Source organism: Melanotaenia boesemani, chromosome 3 (assembly GCF_017639745.1).
Source record: "Melanotaenia boesemani isolate fMelBoe1 chromosome 3, fMelBoe1.pri, whole genome shotgun sequence".
In the NCBI taxonomy this organism is placed as follows: Eukaryota; Metazoa; Chordata; class Actinopteri; order Atheriniformes; family Melanotaeniidae; genus Melanotaenia; species Melanotaenia boesemani.
Genome location: NC_055684.1, coordinates 26,062,660 through 26,079,922, shown reverse-complemented (window position 1 = coordinate 26,079,922; position 17,263 = coordinate 26,062,660). Strand labels below are relative to the sequence as shown.

Here is a 17,263-nt window from a genome sequence, read left to right as displayed (position 1 = left end):
TTTAGACAACTCAAGAATGGCTTAACTCTTCTGTAAGGCCTGAGAAATTTTCATTTTACCTAATACGTGTGCTACTTTTAACCCTCTTTTTTGTATTGGATTATGGTTATATTGGATTGTGGTTTGTTAAACCAACTAATAGTTTAGTCCAATCCTGTGAATGCGTTAGTCAAGGTTGCTTGCACTAGCACATTTTATCTCTCCGAACATTTCCTCCCAAATCTCACTATGAGACTTCTGCTTTGTCTTATTTTTAAAATTTTAAGTTTTATTTATTTTTATATACCATTTTGCTTCAACAGTAAATAGCCATATTTAGTAAACGTAGATATGATGATAATAATAATAATGAAAGATTTGTCGAAGTTGATGCTAATGCTGAATTTTCTCTGGATTGTTAGGCATCCTGTTCAGGGTGAAGTATTAGAAAATATTTCAAACGATGGTCATCTCTCATACTTTTACATGCAGACCTAGTTTAATATTTTAGGAACAATGCAGTATCTAAAACATGCTGCATCACAATTCTAGCCATCATCACAAAAGCCTGCTGATCCCAAATCGCGGAAATTCGACCTCTTCCTAGGAATGCTGGAATGAGATTATTTTCCAAGAAGTCTTGTGGCCTTCATCCATCCCTGCTGGATGCCTTGAACAAATATGTTTTCTGGCTCACAAAGATAAAAGCACATCATAGTTTGTGGAAATCTACATAATTATCTCTTCTGTTACAGGGAAGCTTTCTATATAAACCTCTAATTCACTGCAATTAAAGAAGATTTAACTTTATCTCAGTTATGACTGATTTTTCTTTTGTTTTGATAATAAGATTACATAGTTCTTGATAGACTTTTCTGCAAATCACTTGATGCTAGATGATGGATTGTCTCTGTGTTAAAATGTTATCTATTTTTTTTTAAAAAAGTAATTAACCTCTGATTAAATTAAATTTAAAGATACATGTTATGTTTTCTTATCCCAGATGTTTTAGCACGTTCAGTTTTTTTCCAATTCCACAGCAATAAATGCTGTATAATTACTATTTTATTCCAATTATTCATTCTTAGAGTTTATTTAAACTTTATATAACCAGACAAATCAGTAAGAACAAATTCTCATTAACAATGGTGCGTTGGCAAAAGGCAACCCCTGAGGAAGCAAGGGTATAAGAGAGATATACTGTGTAACATAAGTCTGTCAGCAAACATCATTCAAAGCTCAAGTTGGAATAAATTTGCCTATTAGACAAAATATTAGTAAAAATATTTAATATTTTAGTCTTTACAAAGTTATCACCAATTCAAGCGAAGCCACTTTTGCTTGTTGATGACTACAATATCTAACTATTCTTGTAGACACACAGTCTACCGAGAACTTACGAAGAACTGGGTGATATCTGGGACACAGTTTATAGCTGTTATTTTGGGGAGGGAGTGAGCGGAGGCGGGGGAGATTGGGGAAAGGGTGGGGAGGGGGGTTGTAATCAAGGATTAACTCAAGGATTGGCAACAAAAATTCAGCCTTTGTAAGTCAGGAGAGAAAATCTTGTTCATCCACAGAACTTGAGGACAGGTTAGACTGAACTGCAACATCTTAAATCTGGTAGAAAAGGTGTTTGTTGATGATTTCAGCAAACTAATGGGTTCATTTCACTTACAAATGGTTTCTGTGGGATTTTTGCTGAGGTTTGTGGTCATGCAAGAAAAATAAAGGCATGCAGTGGCAGCAGTGTGTGGGATAGTAGCTTAATAGTGGTCAACCCACAGATTTGGTCTGTTAGTCTTTAAGTGCCACGACAAAGTTTACATTTTTTTGTCAAGATTTGTTTTCTTGGTTGCGTTTGTGTCATCCTCAGAGACGGCGTTGAATTTGATTTAATTTTTCCAATTTATATCTTACTTTCTTTCCCATAAGCACCAATATCAGGTCAGCATTTTACTTTTTATGACCAAATACCTGTAAAACTAATAACATCCGCCTTAGATGTTATCAACTGTGTAGAAAAAAGATGACCACGATTTGCTGATCATCAAAACCTTTATTGAAAACAGCAGAAACCAAAACAATTTGACAGTGAGGTTTTTGCATTGTCTGGATTTTTAGCTGCTCAGCATTTTGTGGCCTCCGTCGTCAGGAGCTATTCAGCTGTTATACATGATGAATGCTGTTTGCATTGTCTTGCTGAAATAAGGAAAGTTTTCCCTAAAAACCACATGTAATCTTGATGCTACACACATTGCTCCCAAAATAATAAATAGCTGATTATATAAGGTGCTTTCACAGATGTGTAAGTTACCTTCATGCTGTCACTACCACAGCTTTTGGAGATGTGTGCTAATAAGTTGGACAGTCCAAATCCTCTTTAGTCTGGAGAAGAATTTTGATTTTACAGAGCTCAGGGTAGTTTTTACAGTGGTTTTACTCTGTAGTTCCTCCAGTGATTTCCACTTTAAATACATGTTGTTGTTTTTTAACTGCAGTTCTGTCTGGGGTCCGGAGTTCACATAGATTTAATACTGGTTTTCATCTCAGTCTCTGCACACAGATTTCTCCTGATTCTTAGAATCTGCTTGTTATATAATTCACAGCAGATCTTGGGCAACTCCTTGTCATTCACAGTATGAGCCCCTCCCTGCCTTTATTTCTGAAAAACTCAGAGATCCTGTTTTTATACTCAGTCATGTTGCCCACCTGGTGCAAATTAACTTTATTAGTTGGTTACTAGCTTTATAAAACAGCTCCAGTCATTTGTTGCCACAGTCCCTATATTTTGTTTTTGTTGCATAAAAACAGAACAAAACATTTAAACAAAAACTAAAAAAAATTGCACTTTTAGTGATTTGTTTTTGTGCTATTTAAAATAAAATGTTCTTTAAAAGATTTGAAAATTGTAACCTGATATTTTAAACATCTTTTATGAAAAAACTGAATATATTCAGGTTGTATTTTTAGACAAAATCAGCCTACAATAAGACCTGAAGTTTGTAGTCTGTATGCTTTGTTGAAGCATGTGAAATACAGAGGAGAGGAGGCTTATTTTCAGTGTCCACATGAGACGACCGTTCGGCTGAGGCAGCTGTGACAGCAGCTTTCCTGGTTCTGTCTGAATCACAGCAGTCTTGTAACTGAGACAATTTTACATTATGCTGTACATGTTGCTCATTTCCACTCAGAATACATAACACCATATAAACAAAATTGTTTTGAGAATTTCTTTTCATGTTGTTTATTTCTTACAAACATTGGTAATACAAAACTTGTACTCAAGGCTGGACTGAAACATTTCACTGTGCATTTACATGGCAATGCTGGCGTATCATTTTGTAAACTGCAGATAGAAAATACAGAAGAACACATACGTTTGCAGCAATCACGTGTTAATCGGTGTGCATTGCAGTCTGAGCCTTTTCTAAATGTTTCTACATTAACTTCTCTAATGTGTCAGTGAATCATTACAAGAAACTGACCAAGACAGACTGATTAAAGATCATTTATCTGCACATCAACCAAAAATGCATTTGTTATATACCACAAGTGTTTCAGTGCAGATGAAAGGCACCACTGTGCTCATTCCTCTGGGCGTAACAAGTTATGAGTGATGAAATGAGGAGAAAAGCCATGAACTGCAGGCACTGTCATAAGAGATTTTTTTTTTTTTTTTTGTTATCTGCCTCTAGCTGTCCTGGATGGCCTCTCCGGTCCCCTTAATAAGACGCTTATGTCCTCTCTTTCCTGCAGGGCCCCGGGGCTTTGCAAAGGCCTGTTTGTGGGCATACTGCTTGGGGTGGACCTCATCGTACAGAAATTCTTCTGTCAGTTCATCTCCATCATCGATCTCCAACTACACACAGATGCAAAAAATAAAACAGATCATGCAGGTGGACAAAACATGGCATTCATAATGCAGGCTATTCCCCGAAATCCAGTAATCTGCTGGATGTTAATAACTCTGACATTTATTAGTCAGCTTGTGGTTGCACAAGTTAAAACTTAAGACTGTCAGCAGGATTTTAGTGGCAGCGAGTTCAAGTCAGATCAATGCAACCCCCACGTCTAGATTTTTCCTGTTTCAATTGTTGCTAGATTAGTTAGTTTCTGTTTCCCATAAAGCCTCTGCAGGCAGCCAAGATTTAATGAATGTTGGAAAAAAACAATGAAAACTGCATAGTTGTATATCTGCTAATCTAGAAAGTAGCCATGGGAGAATATTTAGAGTTTTAGATTTTCAAACTCAGCCTCCAAAATACACACAATGTGGAAAAAAAAAATCTGTGTTTTCAGTGGGTGCTTCAATGGCGCTGTTTTCTAATATTCTATTGCATCCTCCCCATCTACCCATCTGTTACCTTTTTAGCTATTTCCAAATGGTAATCTTTCTCCACTTCCTCCAGGAGTCGACTCTTGCAGCTGGAATACAGCATTCGCTCCTTAATGCTGCAGCTGTATCCTGGCATGGAGTATATGAACACTGCAAATAGGGAAGCATTTCAAGAATTATTGTTTATATATACACTACCAGTCAAAAGTTTGGACATACATTTCCATTGGATTTGATTGAAAAGTGTTTTAACTGGTGCTGTATATTGATAGGCACCAAGATCATTGTTAGTTAAATAAATGATTAAAGGATTTTAAAAACCAATTCCAAATCTTCTGCCTACAAATTATAATGAAGTAAGGAAAAAGAAAGGAAAATTAATACTGCTTACAGTCCATGTATGCAGAGTAGATATTTTCTGTGATGCTACAAATCCATTGCATAATATTTGGGGTTGCTGCAGTTTACTATGCAAAAAGCAAGGAACCGCTCGTGTAAGCTTATTCATTTAAAAATTATAGCAAGACATCTTCTCAGTCCTCAGATGACAAAATGCAACATAGGAGTTAACAGGCAACTGTCTTCATTTATAAAATGTTGCTCACATCTGTTTAAAATGAGGACTTATTGGGGCAAAAAAAAAACAAAAAGATTCAACACATGCTGCACCTTTTCCATTTAAGTATGGGATCTGACTTATCAGCATATCATTGCAGTGTGTGTGTGTGTTTTATAACAGTTTACGTAACATAACAATGTTTTTGGAAACATGGTTATTGTTGATCTGAGATCCTATCAAATTGCTGTTTTCCAGGAGCAGAGGCAGACCTGTAGACCTTGCACGGATGTAAAAACAGGATTATGACAGTACAAGGATCAGTATCTTACCAACAGATTCCAGGTAGTCTCCTTCGTGGGAGTGCTTATAAAGAAAGAAGTGGTATCTAGGGGTATCTTTTGGAACCCTGCGGGGCAAATCTCGAGTTTCTGTTGGGTTTGAATGGACCAGCTCAATTGTCTCCTTTTCCACATCCAACCTCTGAAACCAAAAATAAATGCTAAATCAAAGTCAAAAATAGTAATCCTGAAGAGCCTAAACTGTATTTTATATGGTAATAATAATGGTAAACCACTTTTCTAAACAAATGTTGCAAAGTGCTTCCTACAAGAATATATGAAGATAAAATCAAGTAAGACAACTTCAAATAATGACAATGAATAAGTTCTATTATGATGGTTTTACTGAATCTGGAAGCCTGAGACTGGAACATCAGTGCCTCCATCATGTTTTTGAGCAACTTTAATTTATATCAAGTCCTCCAGCTCACCAGTTGTATATAGTTGATGCGTTTTTGTGCAAGTTGCTGTAGGGCTCTTTTGGCTGTGTCCTGCAGGGGAAACGCGAGGCCTTGAAGCGTCTGGTGCTTACTCTCCACGCTGATTTCCATTTTCACCTGCAGGGGGCAGCAAACAGAAATGTTTGATTGCCTTTTCAAGCCTCTGACGGAAAATCCAAAAAGAAATGGGATAAGAAGGGTTTATACTTTCTATACTTTAATGGGAATATGTTTTTTTAAAATTAAACACAGTAGATTTTCTGTCTTTATTCTCCCTCTAATCAACATTAAACAATATTAAATATACAAATGATTAATCATTTGTCAACATACCTGTTTAACCTGGCCCTAAAAAGGCAAGCATAACAAAAAGTTACTTTCCAAGTAATACGAGATATACGAGTCACACAAGCAGAGCTCAGCAAAAAAAGAACCAGTTCATACAAAGCTATGTGCAAGGATGACGCCACTGCTCACAGCATGCTGACCTCTCACCTCTGTGATTTTGATCCTCTGGAGCTCCTGCTCAGCTAATGTGAGTGGGGCTGGACCTGAGCAGGACGACACATGACGCTGGAACCCCTGCAAACAGATGTCCTCCTAGTGTTGCAAGCAAAACAAGAGGTCTTTCACAAGCGCCACTAAAACATGTCATCACACCCAGTTAGACATTTTGTCATTGAAAGGAATGGTGAATAGAAATGTTTTTGACCTCTGTTGTGCCAAACATCTCATACTTCACATGGCCACCCCCAAATTCTTTCTTCACTGTGGCACGGGTGGCAGCGTACAACATCTTCTGTTTCACCTGCAACCATCAGAGAGGAAAATATGTGTGTGAACATCCTGAAGAAAACGGAAACACAAGTTTTAAAAGTAAAATTTAAAGATTCCAGAAAATTTCTCATTTTATTATCATTTAAAGCTTACAAATGTTGGTTGGAGGGTCTGCTAAAAGATTTAGGGGCTTTTATGAAAAAGAAAAGAAGGGTTTTTTTAGGCATCACCTTCACAAAAGACAAATTGTTAATCTGATCAAATGTGACAGAGAGCAAGACAAGTGTTCAATTTTTGTTTGACATATGCAAAACAGCCATGAGGCTGGGGTTATGCCTCAAATAACATCTCAGTGCCAACTTGTCCGATGCCTCTCTTCCAAATGAACTAGAGGCCTCGTATCGATGCAACGTACCGTTCTGCTTCTATAACTGATGCACCAGCTGTGACCATGTTAGAAAACATCCTGCACCTAACAAACCAGGTGATCTCTTGTTCATAGTCCTAAATATAATTCATTATTTCATCCTGTAAATTAAATAGCAGGAGGGAAATAAGAGTCATATGACCATCCCCTCATCAAAGCAGTGTTTCCTGCAAAAGGGTCACAAAAAAAAAGGTCACAAAATCATCATGATTTGTGGTGAAGACCAACATTATTTCTGAGTTCAGTGAATAGCACAAGACGTTAATTAATCCATTCTGTTACGACCTGGTTGTGTTTAGGCAGTAACATTACTCAAGTAGGGTTAGAAAAGGTTAATAGTCCAAACTAAAATATTATTCCTTTTACAATGGTCACTCTGATGGACAGCATTTTGCTGGTTGCTTTGTTATGATGAAACTTTGTCCTTTTTGGTTGGGCTTAGCCAATGTCTCCACTGGGTTATGGTTGAAAAACAATAATTGTTAGGGCTAAAATACAGTCTTAGAGAGCAACTGTACCTTTTCATGCCTTTTTTTTCTTCACCTTTTATGTACAGTTCATCACATGACCACTAGAGGCCACATATTCTTCATAAATAAGTATGGGTGCTCCATTAAGGCATATTTGGACGGAAGAAAGTCTTTTTGGTAGCTTATGCATTAATAACTGGCATGAAGGGCTGCAGATGAGGAATTGGTACATGATAAGTTGGAAGTAAGAACGAGTTGATATGAAGGCATGAAGGAAAGTTTTTTTTTTCTTTTTACATTTAGACAAAAAGATATGTTTACTTGGGCATCATCGTCATGGTGATTGGTGATGTTACATAGATATGTGAGACTGCGTATATCTGACAAAAAAGCATGTGTTACAATCCTCGTGTAGTTTTAAATATGTACATCTTGATAAAGAAGCCAGACAGACATGGCTTTCTCATATAAGCTTTCTTCTAATGTGATAATCAATACAAAATTATTGTACCTTGTTTATCCACATATAGAAACAATTTTTCTAACAAAGGTTGCAGGAAAAATGGGTGTCATGATTGATGACCAGCTTCTGTCTCTTGGTCAGTAGCTTTGTGATCTACTCCCACTTTTCAGTCCAGCTCTAGGTACTGGCCATGGTTATTGCTTACCTTAGCTATTGTAATGGTAAACTTGCGGGTCTTCCAGTTTGCAGTGCATCTAGCATTTGACCAACCAAAAGAACATGCTACTCCATGTCATACTGAAGTCTTCTGACTACCTGTGGCTGCTGGAATAATATTTAAGTCACTCTTGTTAATGAGGTCTAACCATCTTAAATCATTTGTACAGACTTATGCTCATTTTCAACTGCTGTGTATGTCAGGAATTTTGTTGCATCTCGTGCAACAAGACAGTCTCAATCCAGACTTTTTTCATTGGTGGTCCCATGAATGTGGGACAAAATAGGACATACTATTAGAGCAGGAAGTCCCGCTTTACCTTCAAGAATCTTTTAAAGATTTTTAAAGAACACATCTAATACCCCAATAACCCCCATGCTACACTTCTCTACCTATTCTATTTATACTCATTTAAATAAATTGATTTAGCTCTAAATGTAAATACTATCTCCTTTTTTGGAAGTTGTTTAGGATAAAATTATCTGCTAAATGACACAATGTAAATATATTTTTACGTTATTTAACACGAGTATTTTGATTTCCATAGAAGGCCTGCATATATGGTACTGATGCTGTTTGTACCAGTGTACCAGTAGTGGATCTTGTACTTTTCCAACTCAGGAGGCATTTTGGGCTCATGTTTAAAAATACAAGGGCCAAGTACATGTTGAGAGACCATGCAAACCATGAAACTTCTCCCTGCAGCCTACGCTGCACTATGTGCATCACAAGTCAGAATGACTTCACACGTTGTTGTGATGTTGACTGTGTTCCAGTTGTAAGTCAGAAAACCAGTAGGACATGTTTCCTTTTGTGTTTACTGACCAAGCTAGCTATTTTTAGCAGCACATGCTGGTAACAACACATTCATTTGTGTTTTGCAGATTCATTGGACAGTACTGTGTGTTTGCTTAAATAAGACTCAAACTGACAGAAGTAGTGTAGCAATCTTTTTTTTTTTTTTTTTTTTTTTTTTCGCTTGCTCAGGGCAGCCAAAATATATTTGACAGTTGTGGTAGGTGACTTTCATCTGACTTTCTAAGTTGGAAATCTGACTTTGGGAAAGGTTTAATTTAATTTTTCCAACTGACACTTTGACAGTTCCAATTTTTTCCATATGGAAGTCACCATTATACTGCTTTCAGTCTAGTAGTGATTGCTGCATTAATGTCTCACTGAAAATAACATTTTTTTTTTTTACTTTTTATTACCTGCTTATCAACATCCAAGTTGGAACTTTTCTTTCATTATTGTCATATTTGCTGCAAGGTACAAACCCAATATGACTGTAGGTGGAAAAGGTGCTACAGTGTGTAACTTTTAGTCATTGTTAGTCATTTTAGCAAGGGTCAGTGACCCTCTGGCTTTAACCTTGGATCTGTCTGTGGTTTTAATACATATACCCTCACTGAATGTCTGAAATCCCAAATGCACATGACAATGTGCTGGAATTTATTTTGTACTATCAAATAATTACATGGACTATAAGTTTGGATACTTTACCCTTTGCTTTGATTTTATTAGAAACACAAGGCTCAGGAGTAACACACTTTGAATTTCTTGAAAATGTATTAATTTGTTACATGCACCATCCAGCACCAGTGTGCATCTTTGATATGTGGAGTAGGATTATGAATACGTAATGCATCTTACTGGAGATTGGTCAGGAGACCATGAGAGGAAGAGCCACTCATAGCCCAGGGCATTCTGGGAGTCAAGACGGTAGAGAACGTAGCAGGGCTCCTGGTCGTCCAGCAGAGGAAGCAGGAAGTGATCATAATCCTGGTCCCAGTTGTGATGCGGCTCTCTGTGGGCCCCCAGCACCAGCTGCTCTGAAAATTAGACCAGTACTCATCACATACCTCAGCTCAGTATATATAGCATGCCATTTATGCACATCATTCACACACATAATACTGTGGTCTGTGCTCATGATCTGGCAATAATGACAGAGAGGAGGATAGATGAAATCTGATTTAAAAAAAAAAATTCAGGTTACTGTTGTCCTTGTTTTTTATTCAGTTTCCTTTAGATTGAATGAAATTTACTTTGGTTTTTATGAAATTCCAGAAACAATTTAGCATGGCAGGAAAACACAAACATTAAAATGCACCAAACCAGTGCAGCAGAAAGCAGCAAAACACAGCAAATAATAATTTTTTTAAAGTCCCAGATTGAGGACAAACAAGTGACCTTGAATTAAATTATTTTATTTAACAAATTAACCGATTAAAAGAAAACACACTGATCTTCAGACTCTTTTGTACAACAAAACATTCTTTCTTAAAATGATGTTCTCCAATATTTTGGACACTTTAAAGTTGTTTTTACATTCAGTGGTAATACGATTTGCCAAAGAAATAAAAATTGCATTTAAAAAATGTGACAAAAAAAAATCAGCCAATCTTCATATACAATAAAACTTGATTATTCATGTATTCATCGTAAAACTCTTCCTACATAAAATCATTTGAGTAAAATACATCTGTCAATCTCGCTGCTGTAATGAAAGAGAAAAACAGCTAACCTATGAGTTAAAAATGGAACAATATCATTATCTGAACTGGATTAAATCTGTCGGCGGATGGGCAGGCACTATTGAGACCCAAAGAAAACACACATAAACCTAAAGTCTGATGTCCTTGTGGGGTGCAGGGGTTTTTCCCAACCGTCTCTCGGGGCATGTTACTATTCTGAGCTGAAACACATTCCAGCCCTGCATGCACATACTTTCCATTAGCCATTCTCTCTCGTCTTTATAGGTTTACATTAGTATTAAACTGTAAGTTAATCATCCACTTTGTGCTGTGCATTTTCTTCTTTGAGTTAAAAACAAAATTGTGAAATCAGAAGATATGATCTACCAGGGGTGAGTCAGCTGAGTGCAGCTAAAGTGATCTACCGGTGTGGCGGTGATGAAATCAGCTTTAATGATCTTGTTTCCCTTTTGACATTAGAGCAAACAGTCTGCAGCCATGTCAAGTCACGTGTCAGTTAATATAGCCAAATGATGGCTGCAGAGATCACAGTGCATGGAGTGTAGATTCGGGTGTGGATGCCAGTCTTGGTGAGCTGCTCCAGCAATAATTCAACATACTCCTGTGCCCCTTAAGTATCATCCATCTGCCTCATCTTCATATTTAGGGGAACATATGTCCTTAAGAATAAATACAAGGAATGAGCCCTTATTTTGTTTATTTATTTATTTAGGAAACCTTTAAGTTTAGTATCCTTAGTAAGCTGACTGGAAGAAGGAAGCAGCAGGAACTTGGCTAAACTCATTTGTTTTCTTCGTTACGTTACACAAATACACAACTCTACATGATCACGAAAGAAAAAAACTCCTGGTAAAGTTAAAACCAAATTTATACCCTGGGACTGTCTGTCTATGTCCCAAATTTTTAATGTGATAGCTGCAGTTCACAAAGATAGGCCCCAAAAAAGTCCCAGGATGCATGTGCCATGAATCATATTACACCATGTTGCTGGTCAGACACCAAAGATGTAAACACCTCATGAACATTTCAGTCCATTTCCATAATCAGTTACCTAGAGAGCTATTGCCACACAGTCTTTTTCACAACCCACTCAGCCGACAGACGGGTGACCTGCTCTCACATTGCCAGCTGTTACAGTCTTCTTTCCCACGTTAGACAATCTGAAGCAATTTAAAGCTTCTTCTTCTTGTCACTCCTGATAACACCTAAATCAACCTAAATCACTTTAGCACAAAGGAAGTGGGAAGTTGAGCTGTAGACAAGGCATCCTGTGTGTTGTTATATTTCAGTCAGGACAGAACATCTGCTCCTCTGGACCTTTGTAAAATTCAGGTCCAACGATAACTACACATCCGAAAGCACTTCAGTTCATAGGTCTGTCAATCCTTCCAGCTTCAATAAAAACATGACCTAACATCAGTATTTGTTGTGAGCGTAACTGAATATAAGTTGATTTAGTTTAGTAACAATTAGTTTATTAATGTATTGCCTGACATTTTATTTTCTGGATGGAAATCCGTTGTTTTCACTTTTATTGTAAACCAGATAAGATTTTGGAATTTTGTTCATCCAAAACCAGATATTTGAAGACTTGAGGCCCTTTAAAAAAAAAACATAAACAGGCAACTGAATCACTTTGTAATAAAACAAACTTGGTAGTATCCCAGCAGACTCTGAACACATCTTTTCCTCAGATTGTAACTGTACCACATTTACACCTAAAATCCACCAACTAAAGACGAACTTGAGATTTCTAAACACTCTAATGTCCACTATCCTTGGTCACTCACCATTTTGGATGCACACCTTGATGAGGCGCACTGCTCCACCTCTTGCTCTGGCCAGGAACTGCCTCAGCTCTGGCGTCACCACTAGTGCGAGAAACATGGCGGGTCAACGTCTTCCTCCCGCCGATGGGCTTCAGCAAGGGTGTCAACAGACAAAGGTGAAGCAGTGGGGAGCACTGGTTCTCCAAAGATCTTAAATATTCAGTCCAGTCAAGAGACACTAAGATATAATCTAAAAGTGTTCTTCACTTCAGGTGAGGACGGTGAGCGCTGTGCTGACTGCTGAAGAGGAGGATCGCTGAGTGTGTCTGGACTTGGTGAGTGTGTGACAGCGCGAGAAGGGACATTGGTCAAGTAACTGGGGCAGTATCATGTGCACACAGAGGGAACCTGATCACTTCTCTACCAAATTTAGCTCCCTGTGACTGTCCAGGCCAGAGCACCGTCCTGTGAAGAGCCCACAACACAGCGGGGACACCAGTGGAGGAGAGCATGACCTGCAAACCTCTTTTACCAAATATAACTTGTTAAGGAGATACAAGTAAAAAAACGAGAATAAAAGAGAAAAAAAAAATCTAATAAACTGCTGCAGGCTTATTATTAGTAGGATGTTACTTGTCTGCACAGATCTGCAGTATAGAAATAAAATGCACGTGAATTTTAATGTTTTGATCAGTCAAGTAGTTTATGATTTACAATCCACATTAATTTGAGATATCGGGAAAAAGCCAGCTGCCAGCTTATTTCAAATAATCTAAATCAGATTTTATATATATATATATATATATATATATATATATATAATACTGGAAACTAACCAAACTTAATCAGCTCTGAACTTTACCCATTTTCAGATTGTGTAAGATGTTTTTGACATAAAACACCTGGACCCAAAAGCGATTTCCTAATCTCAGAGGGAAATTTCAAAACTAACATGGGATAAAAATAACCCGTCTTAATAAGAATATGACCCCAATAGTCAACATCACTAAATCAAGCCTGTCCTAAAATAAAACAAAACAAACCTAGAAACACAGCAAACATTTGCACCAAATATAGTTATTAAAAGTCAATTGCAGACAAATTTATCCTGTAATAAAAAAACAAAAACAAAAAAAAAAAAAACAAAATAAAAACAAACAAGAAATCCATCTTGAATAATTTGCACAAACCCACAATTAGTACAAGGATAAAGTCCAGACCATTTTCTTACAAAGAAATCAATTTAATGTTAAATAGAAATATAAAAAAAGACAATAGACAACTGATCCATAACTGCAAACTTATTTACAATTTCAACGTGATCCTCCACTCAGCCTGTGAAACCCATAAACTCATCTGACTGTGCTGACCCCTGGTGGTCCCCAGCTCCATCTGCACTGACCACAGACACACTTCACAGTCAGTCATCGATGGTAGGGAGCCAGAATGCCTGAGAGATAAAACACAAAGTCTTTGTCACGTTTCAACAATAACAAGCTTGTGTTTTGGTAAGTAAATCTGTTATCTCAGTCGTCCCCTTCTCACCATGTTAGAGCAGGCACTGGCAAACGTCATGAACTTGGGGTTGAACTGAAGACAGGTAATTGGGCCTGTGTGCTTCCCATCTAATAACGCCACCTTCATGCCGCTCTCTGCATTCCATACATGGATCTTCCCATCTTCAGAGCCTGGAACACATCATACTTTTCATTTAACGTAGGCACTTTTACGACAAAATAGCCACAAAGTGTTTTTTTAATGGCTTCTTTTGTCAAATGACAGGCTTTTCAGCTAAGCTTGGCAGCCTTCTGTTAACAGCAGATGCAGAATATTTTGTCTTCATATACTAAATATTTCCAATGTCACAACACAAGAATTTAACGGTTTCAAAATGCATGTCCATTTCCACTTACCTGCAGCTTTCGAAGTCTGCCGTATAACAGTACAGCACCAGTTAATTCTATCAGCGTGCTGTTCATCTTTTTTAAAGTAGCTTCATTATAAAGCAGTTATAAGCCTTAAAAGAGGAATACTAAGCAGGACTAGCTAAAAGCATTATGGTAGTTGTTTAACTGAAGTGTAAAAGAAAAATATCACAAATTCATATTGCATTTGCAGAATCCAAAATGATGCCTGTAACAGCATCAAATTATATTTCCAGTTGTTGTTCCAGTGCTGTTTTCATATGTTGTTAAAGCAACACCAGAAACTGGGTCACCAGGTCTGACGCATGAAATCATTTATTTCTAACACCACACAATGAGACAAATAGAAATCTTGACTTACCAATCATCACAAACTGAGAATCTGGAGTGAAAGAGGCCTCTAATGTTACACATTTACCATTATTGTAGCCCTGTGGATACATGAACAACACAAGCAGAGAACAGCTCAATTAAAATCTGTAATATTGTGCAGTACAAAATGAAAATCAATCATTTGTTTTAATTAGTATTGCCATTTTCAGGGACTGGATCATCCACACAGGAAATCTACTCTGTGCAAGGTGGTTATTTGTCTCTTACCCCAAAGGAATGTAGCACAACACCCTTAAATGCATCCAAGATGCGAAGAGCTCCTCCATTAGTGGAAAGAAGAATAAGTTTTCCATCATTGCTAAATTTGAGTCCTGTCCACTCACATGTGCGATCATACTGAAGCTTAAAGGTTGCAAAGGGACCCTGTGAAAGAGAAGGATCATGAATATTTTACTTTAGATATAAAAACGTCCTTTGCATTAATATGAATATGCCCACTATTCCACCTCCTTTATACAAAACACATTTTACTGTACCTTATCAAATGATCTCAGATCATAGAGTTTAACCATCTCTGAATTTATTCCGGCAGCAAAAATGAGACCCTCTGGATCAAAAGAGCACACTGGCTTCCCCTGCAGGTGCATCAAGCCCTTCAATGCACATTTAGAAAGAGTTGGCATCAGTTTTCTTCCAATATCAAAGTACACCTTATGTACAAGAACAATATCGAAGAAAGCTCCTCAAACCACAGTAAAAAAAAAAAAAAAAAAAAAAAGTACAACAAGACTTGACATGCCATTTCTTACAAAAAGTAGAAAATGAGACATTTACCTGACAGTTAGGTGATCGTAGATCCCACAATCTGATGGTTTTATCTAATGAACCAGAAATAAATGTGTCATCCACAGGAGACATGGAAAGTGATGTCACCCTGTTTGCAATAAACAGAGATTATGAAAACACAGCAACTTCAAACGTGTGTCAAACAATAAGCATAGTTATACAAGCATAAATTTAACCATTACCTTTTGTTGTGTCCAGGGAAGTACCGAATGTATTTATTGTCGTGAAGGGACAAATACCGGATGGTATCTTCAAAAAAAAACAAGTAATACTATTAAACTGGGGAGAACCACAATGTGTCACACATTACATTACCAAATAACAGGAAGGCAAAGAAAGAAGTGCAGGAAAACAAAACATAAAACGTGTAAAACTGTTTACAGGAAGGTACGATGACAACACTCAACCGTGGGCAAGGCAGTCACTTGTACAGTTAGCTCCTGTATGGGGCAGAATCACAGACCCTCAAACTGTACAAACAACTACCTCAGACCACAGTGAGCAGTGTGATGCAGAAGCCATTTCATGTGTAGATCATTGGTCTCCACATCAGATTAAAGTCTCTACAGTCAACCAAATGCAACTACAACGTCACATGATGCTGGAAAAAAGATACAGTAAGACACAATAAAGTCTCATTTTCTATAATCACCTTTATTTCTCTTAATCATACAAAAATCCATTAGGTACTCACCATCAATTTTGTTGGAACTGTAGACCACAGTGTTTGCAGCGTGCGTATATCTGATCAGATCCACCCCATACTTTTTACTGTAAAGAGTCCTCTTTGGTCTGCCATCAATTAAGATTGTGGAAAAACAAAACATTAGTGCAACAAATAGACATTTCAAGTAGAAAATATTAAATCAGTTCATTAAAAAAAAAAAAAAAAAAAAAAAAAAAAAAAAAATCACAACTTGCCATTTAGCCAAATACATATTCTTATCACACCATTTATTTTAGAGCAGTCACAGTAACATATCTGCTGTCTTTGCTGGAAACTCAAATAAATCAAGCCATTGGGTGCTCCTTCATTTGAAACCAGAACAACTTTATACAGATATCTTAACTTTGGAAGTAAATTTAAATGGTAATATTTGTTCACTGAAATGTCTGTTGAATATAAAATCAGTGGACTTGTGCCACTCATCCAAGGCAAAATTGTCGCAGGTGTCACAGTTAAGTAAATCGCGGTGACAAGCCAGAAAACACTTGGACACAACACTGAATTAAATGCCTTTCTGTTGTTGGCCATATTTATGTGCCAAACACAACGTGTTTTAATAGGCGCTGGTAACCAGGTAACGGGTTGTTTTTAGAGGACATGTACGGATATAATCTACATTTTGTATAACACTACGCAGTGCAGTGGGCCTCGCTAGCATAGCATGTAGCTAACTTAAAAATATATATATAAATAAAAAACATTAGCAGAAAATGCTCTTACTTTCCCTCTTGGCAGTCGTACAACACTAGCGAGTCGTCGTCGCTGCTGGAGATAATAGTTTCTCCATTTGAACTGAAATCGAAGCAATTAATTTTGTCTGAGTTCTCTCGAAAAACCTTAGCAACCCTGAAGCTCCGTAGCACATTGTCCGTTAGCTTCATATTGGCCCTGTCTGTGTCTGAGGGGGAAAAGGCCCTCGTTGTCTTAAATCAAAGTACAGATGTCACTTGTACCAATTTGTCCAAATATATGAGTCAAAGTGGTGCAAAAAATGATTAGAATACAGACAATAATTCAAAAACTGCGAAGAAATCCCGTCGATAGTACTTTTACTCCACGATAGTAAGGAAGGAGGGAAAAGCACCGCCTTTGCCACGTCGGTGACGCGCTTAAGAACACCTGACACGCGCAAGGCACGCAAACTACGTGATTTATC

At 37.3% G+C, this 17,263-nt stretch overlaps 2 protein-coding genes and 1 long non-coding RNA gene across 4 annotated transcripts; 1 reads left to right on the top strand and 2 right to left on the bottom strand.

Moving 5' to 3' along the window:
• Positions 1–3,606: 3,606 nt before the first annotated feature.
• On the bottom strand, positions 3,607–12,716 carry LOC121636213 (twinfilin-2). 2 transcript variants are annotated; one of them, XM_041979510.1, is made up of 9 exons: positions 12,298–12,716; positions 9,663–9,841; positions 6,368–6,463; positions 6,151–6,255; positions 5,989–6,003; positions 5,647–5,772; positions 5,207–5,357; positions 4,347–4,468; positions 3,607–3,841 (listed from the first exon to the last, which is right to left on the bottom strand). In XM_041979510.1, the coding sequence occupies exons 1-9, from the start codon at positions 12,392–12,394 to the stop codon at positions 3,674–3,676; spliced, it is 1,059 nt and encodes a 352-aa protein (XP_041835444.1). In that variant the 5' UTR covers positions 12,395–12,716; the 3' UTR covers positions 3,607–3,673. The 2 variants fall into 2 exon arrangements, with proteins under 2 accessions (XP_041835444.1, XP_041835446.1); XM_041979512.1 differs by having other exon boundaries at positions 9,663–9,836; positions 12,298–12,362.
• Positions 12,376–12,923, top strand: LOC121636216. The gene is made up of 3 exons (XR_006009689.1): positions 12,376–12,452; positions 12,549–12,611; positions 12,710–12,923. It is a non-coding gene; the product is annotated as an uncharacterized LOC121636216 (long non-coding RNA).
• Positions 12,924–13,498: 575 nt separating this feature from the next.
• On the bottom strand, positions 13,499–17,214 carry wdr82 (WD repeat domain 82). Its single transcript, XM_041979513.1, has 9 exons — positions 16,828–17,214; positions 16,075–16,172; positions 15,563–15,629; positions 15,369–15,468; positions 15,071–15,187; positions 14,802–14,957; positions 14,563–14,632; positions 13,822–13,964; positions 13,499–13,726 (listed from the first exon to the last, which is right to left on the bottom strand). The coding sequence occupies exons 1-9, from the start codon at positions 16,986–16,988 to the stop codon at positions 13,697–13,699; spliced, it is 942 nt and encodes a 313-aa protein (XP_041835447.1). The 5' UTR covers positions 16,989–17,214; the 3' UTR covers positions 13,499–13,696.
• Between the last annotated feature and the right edge of the window lie 49 nt (positions 17,215–17,263).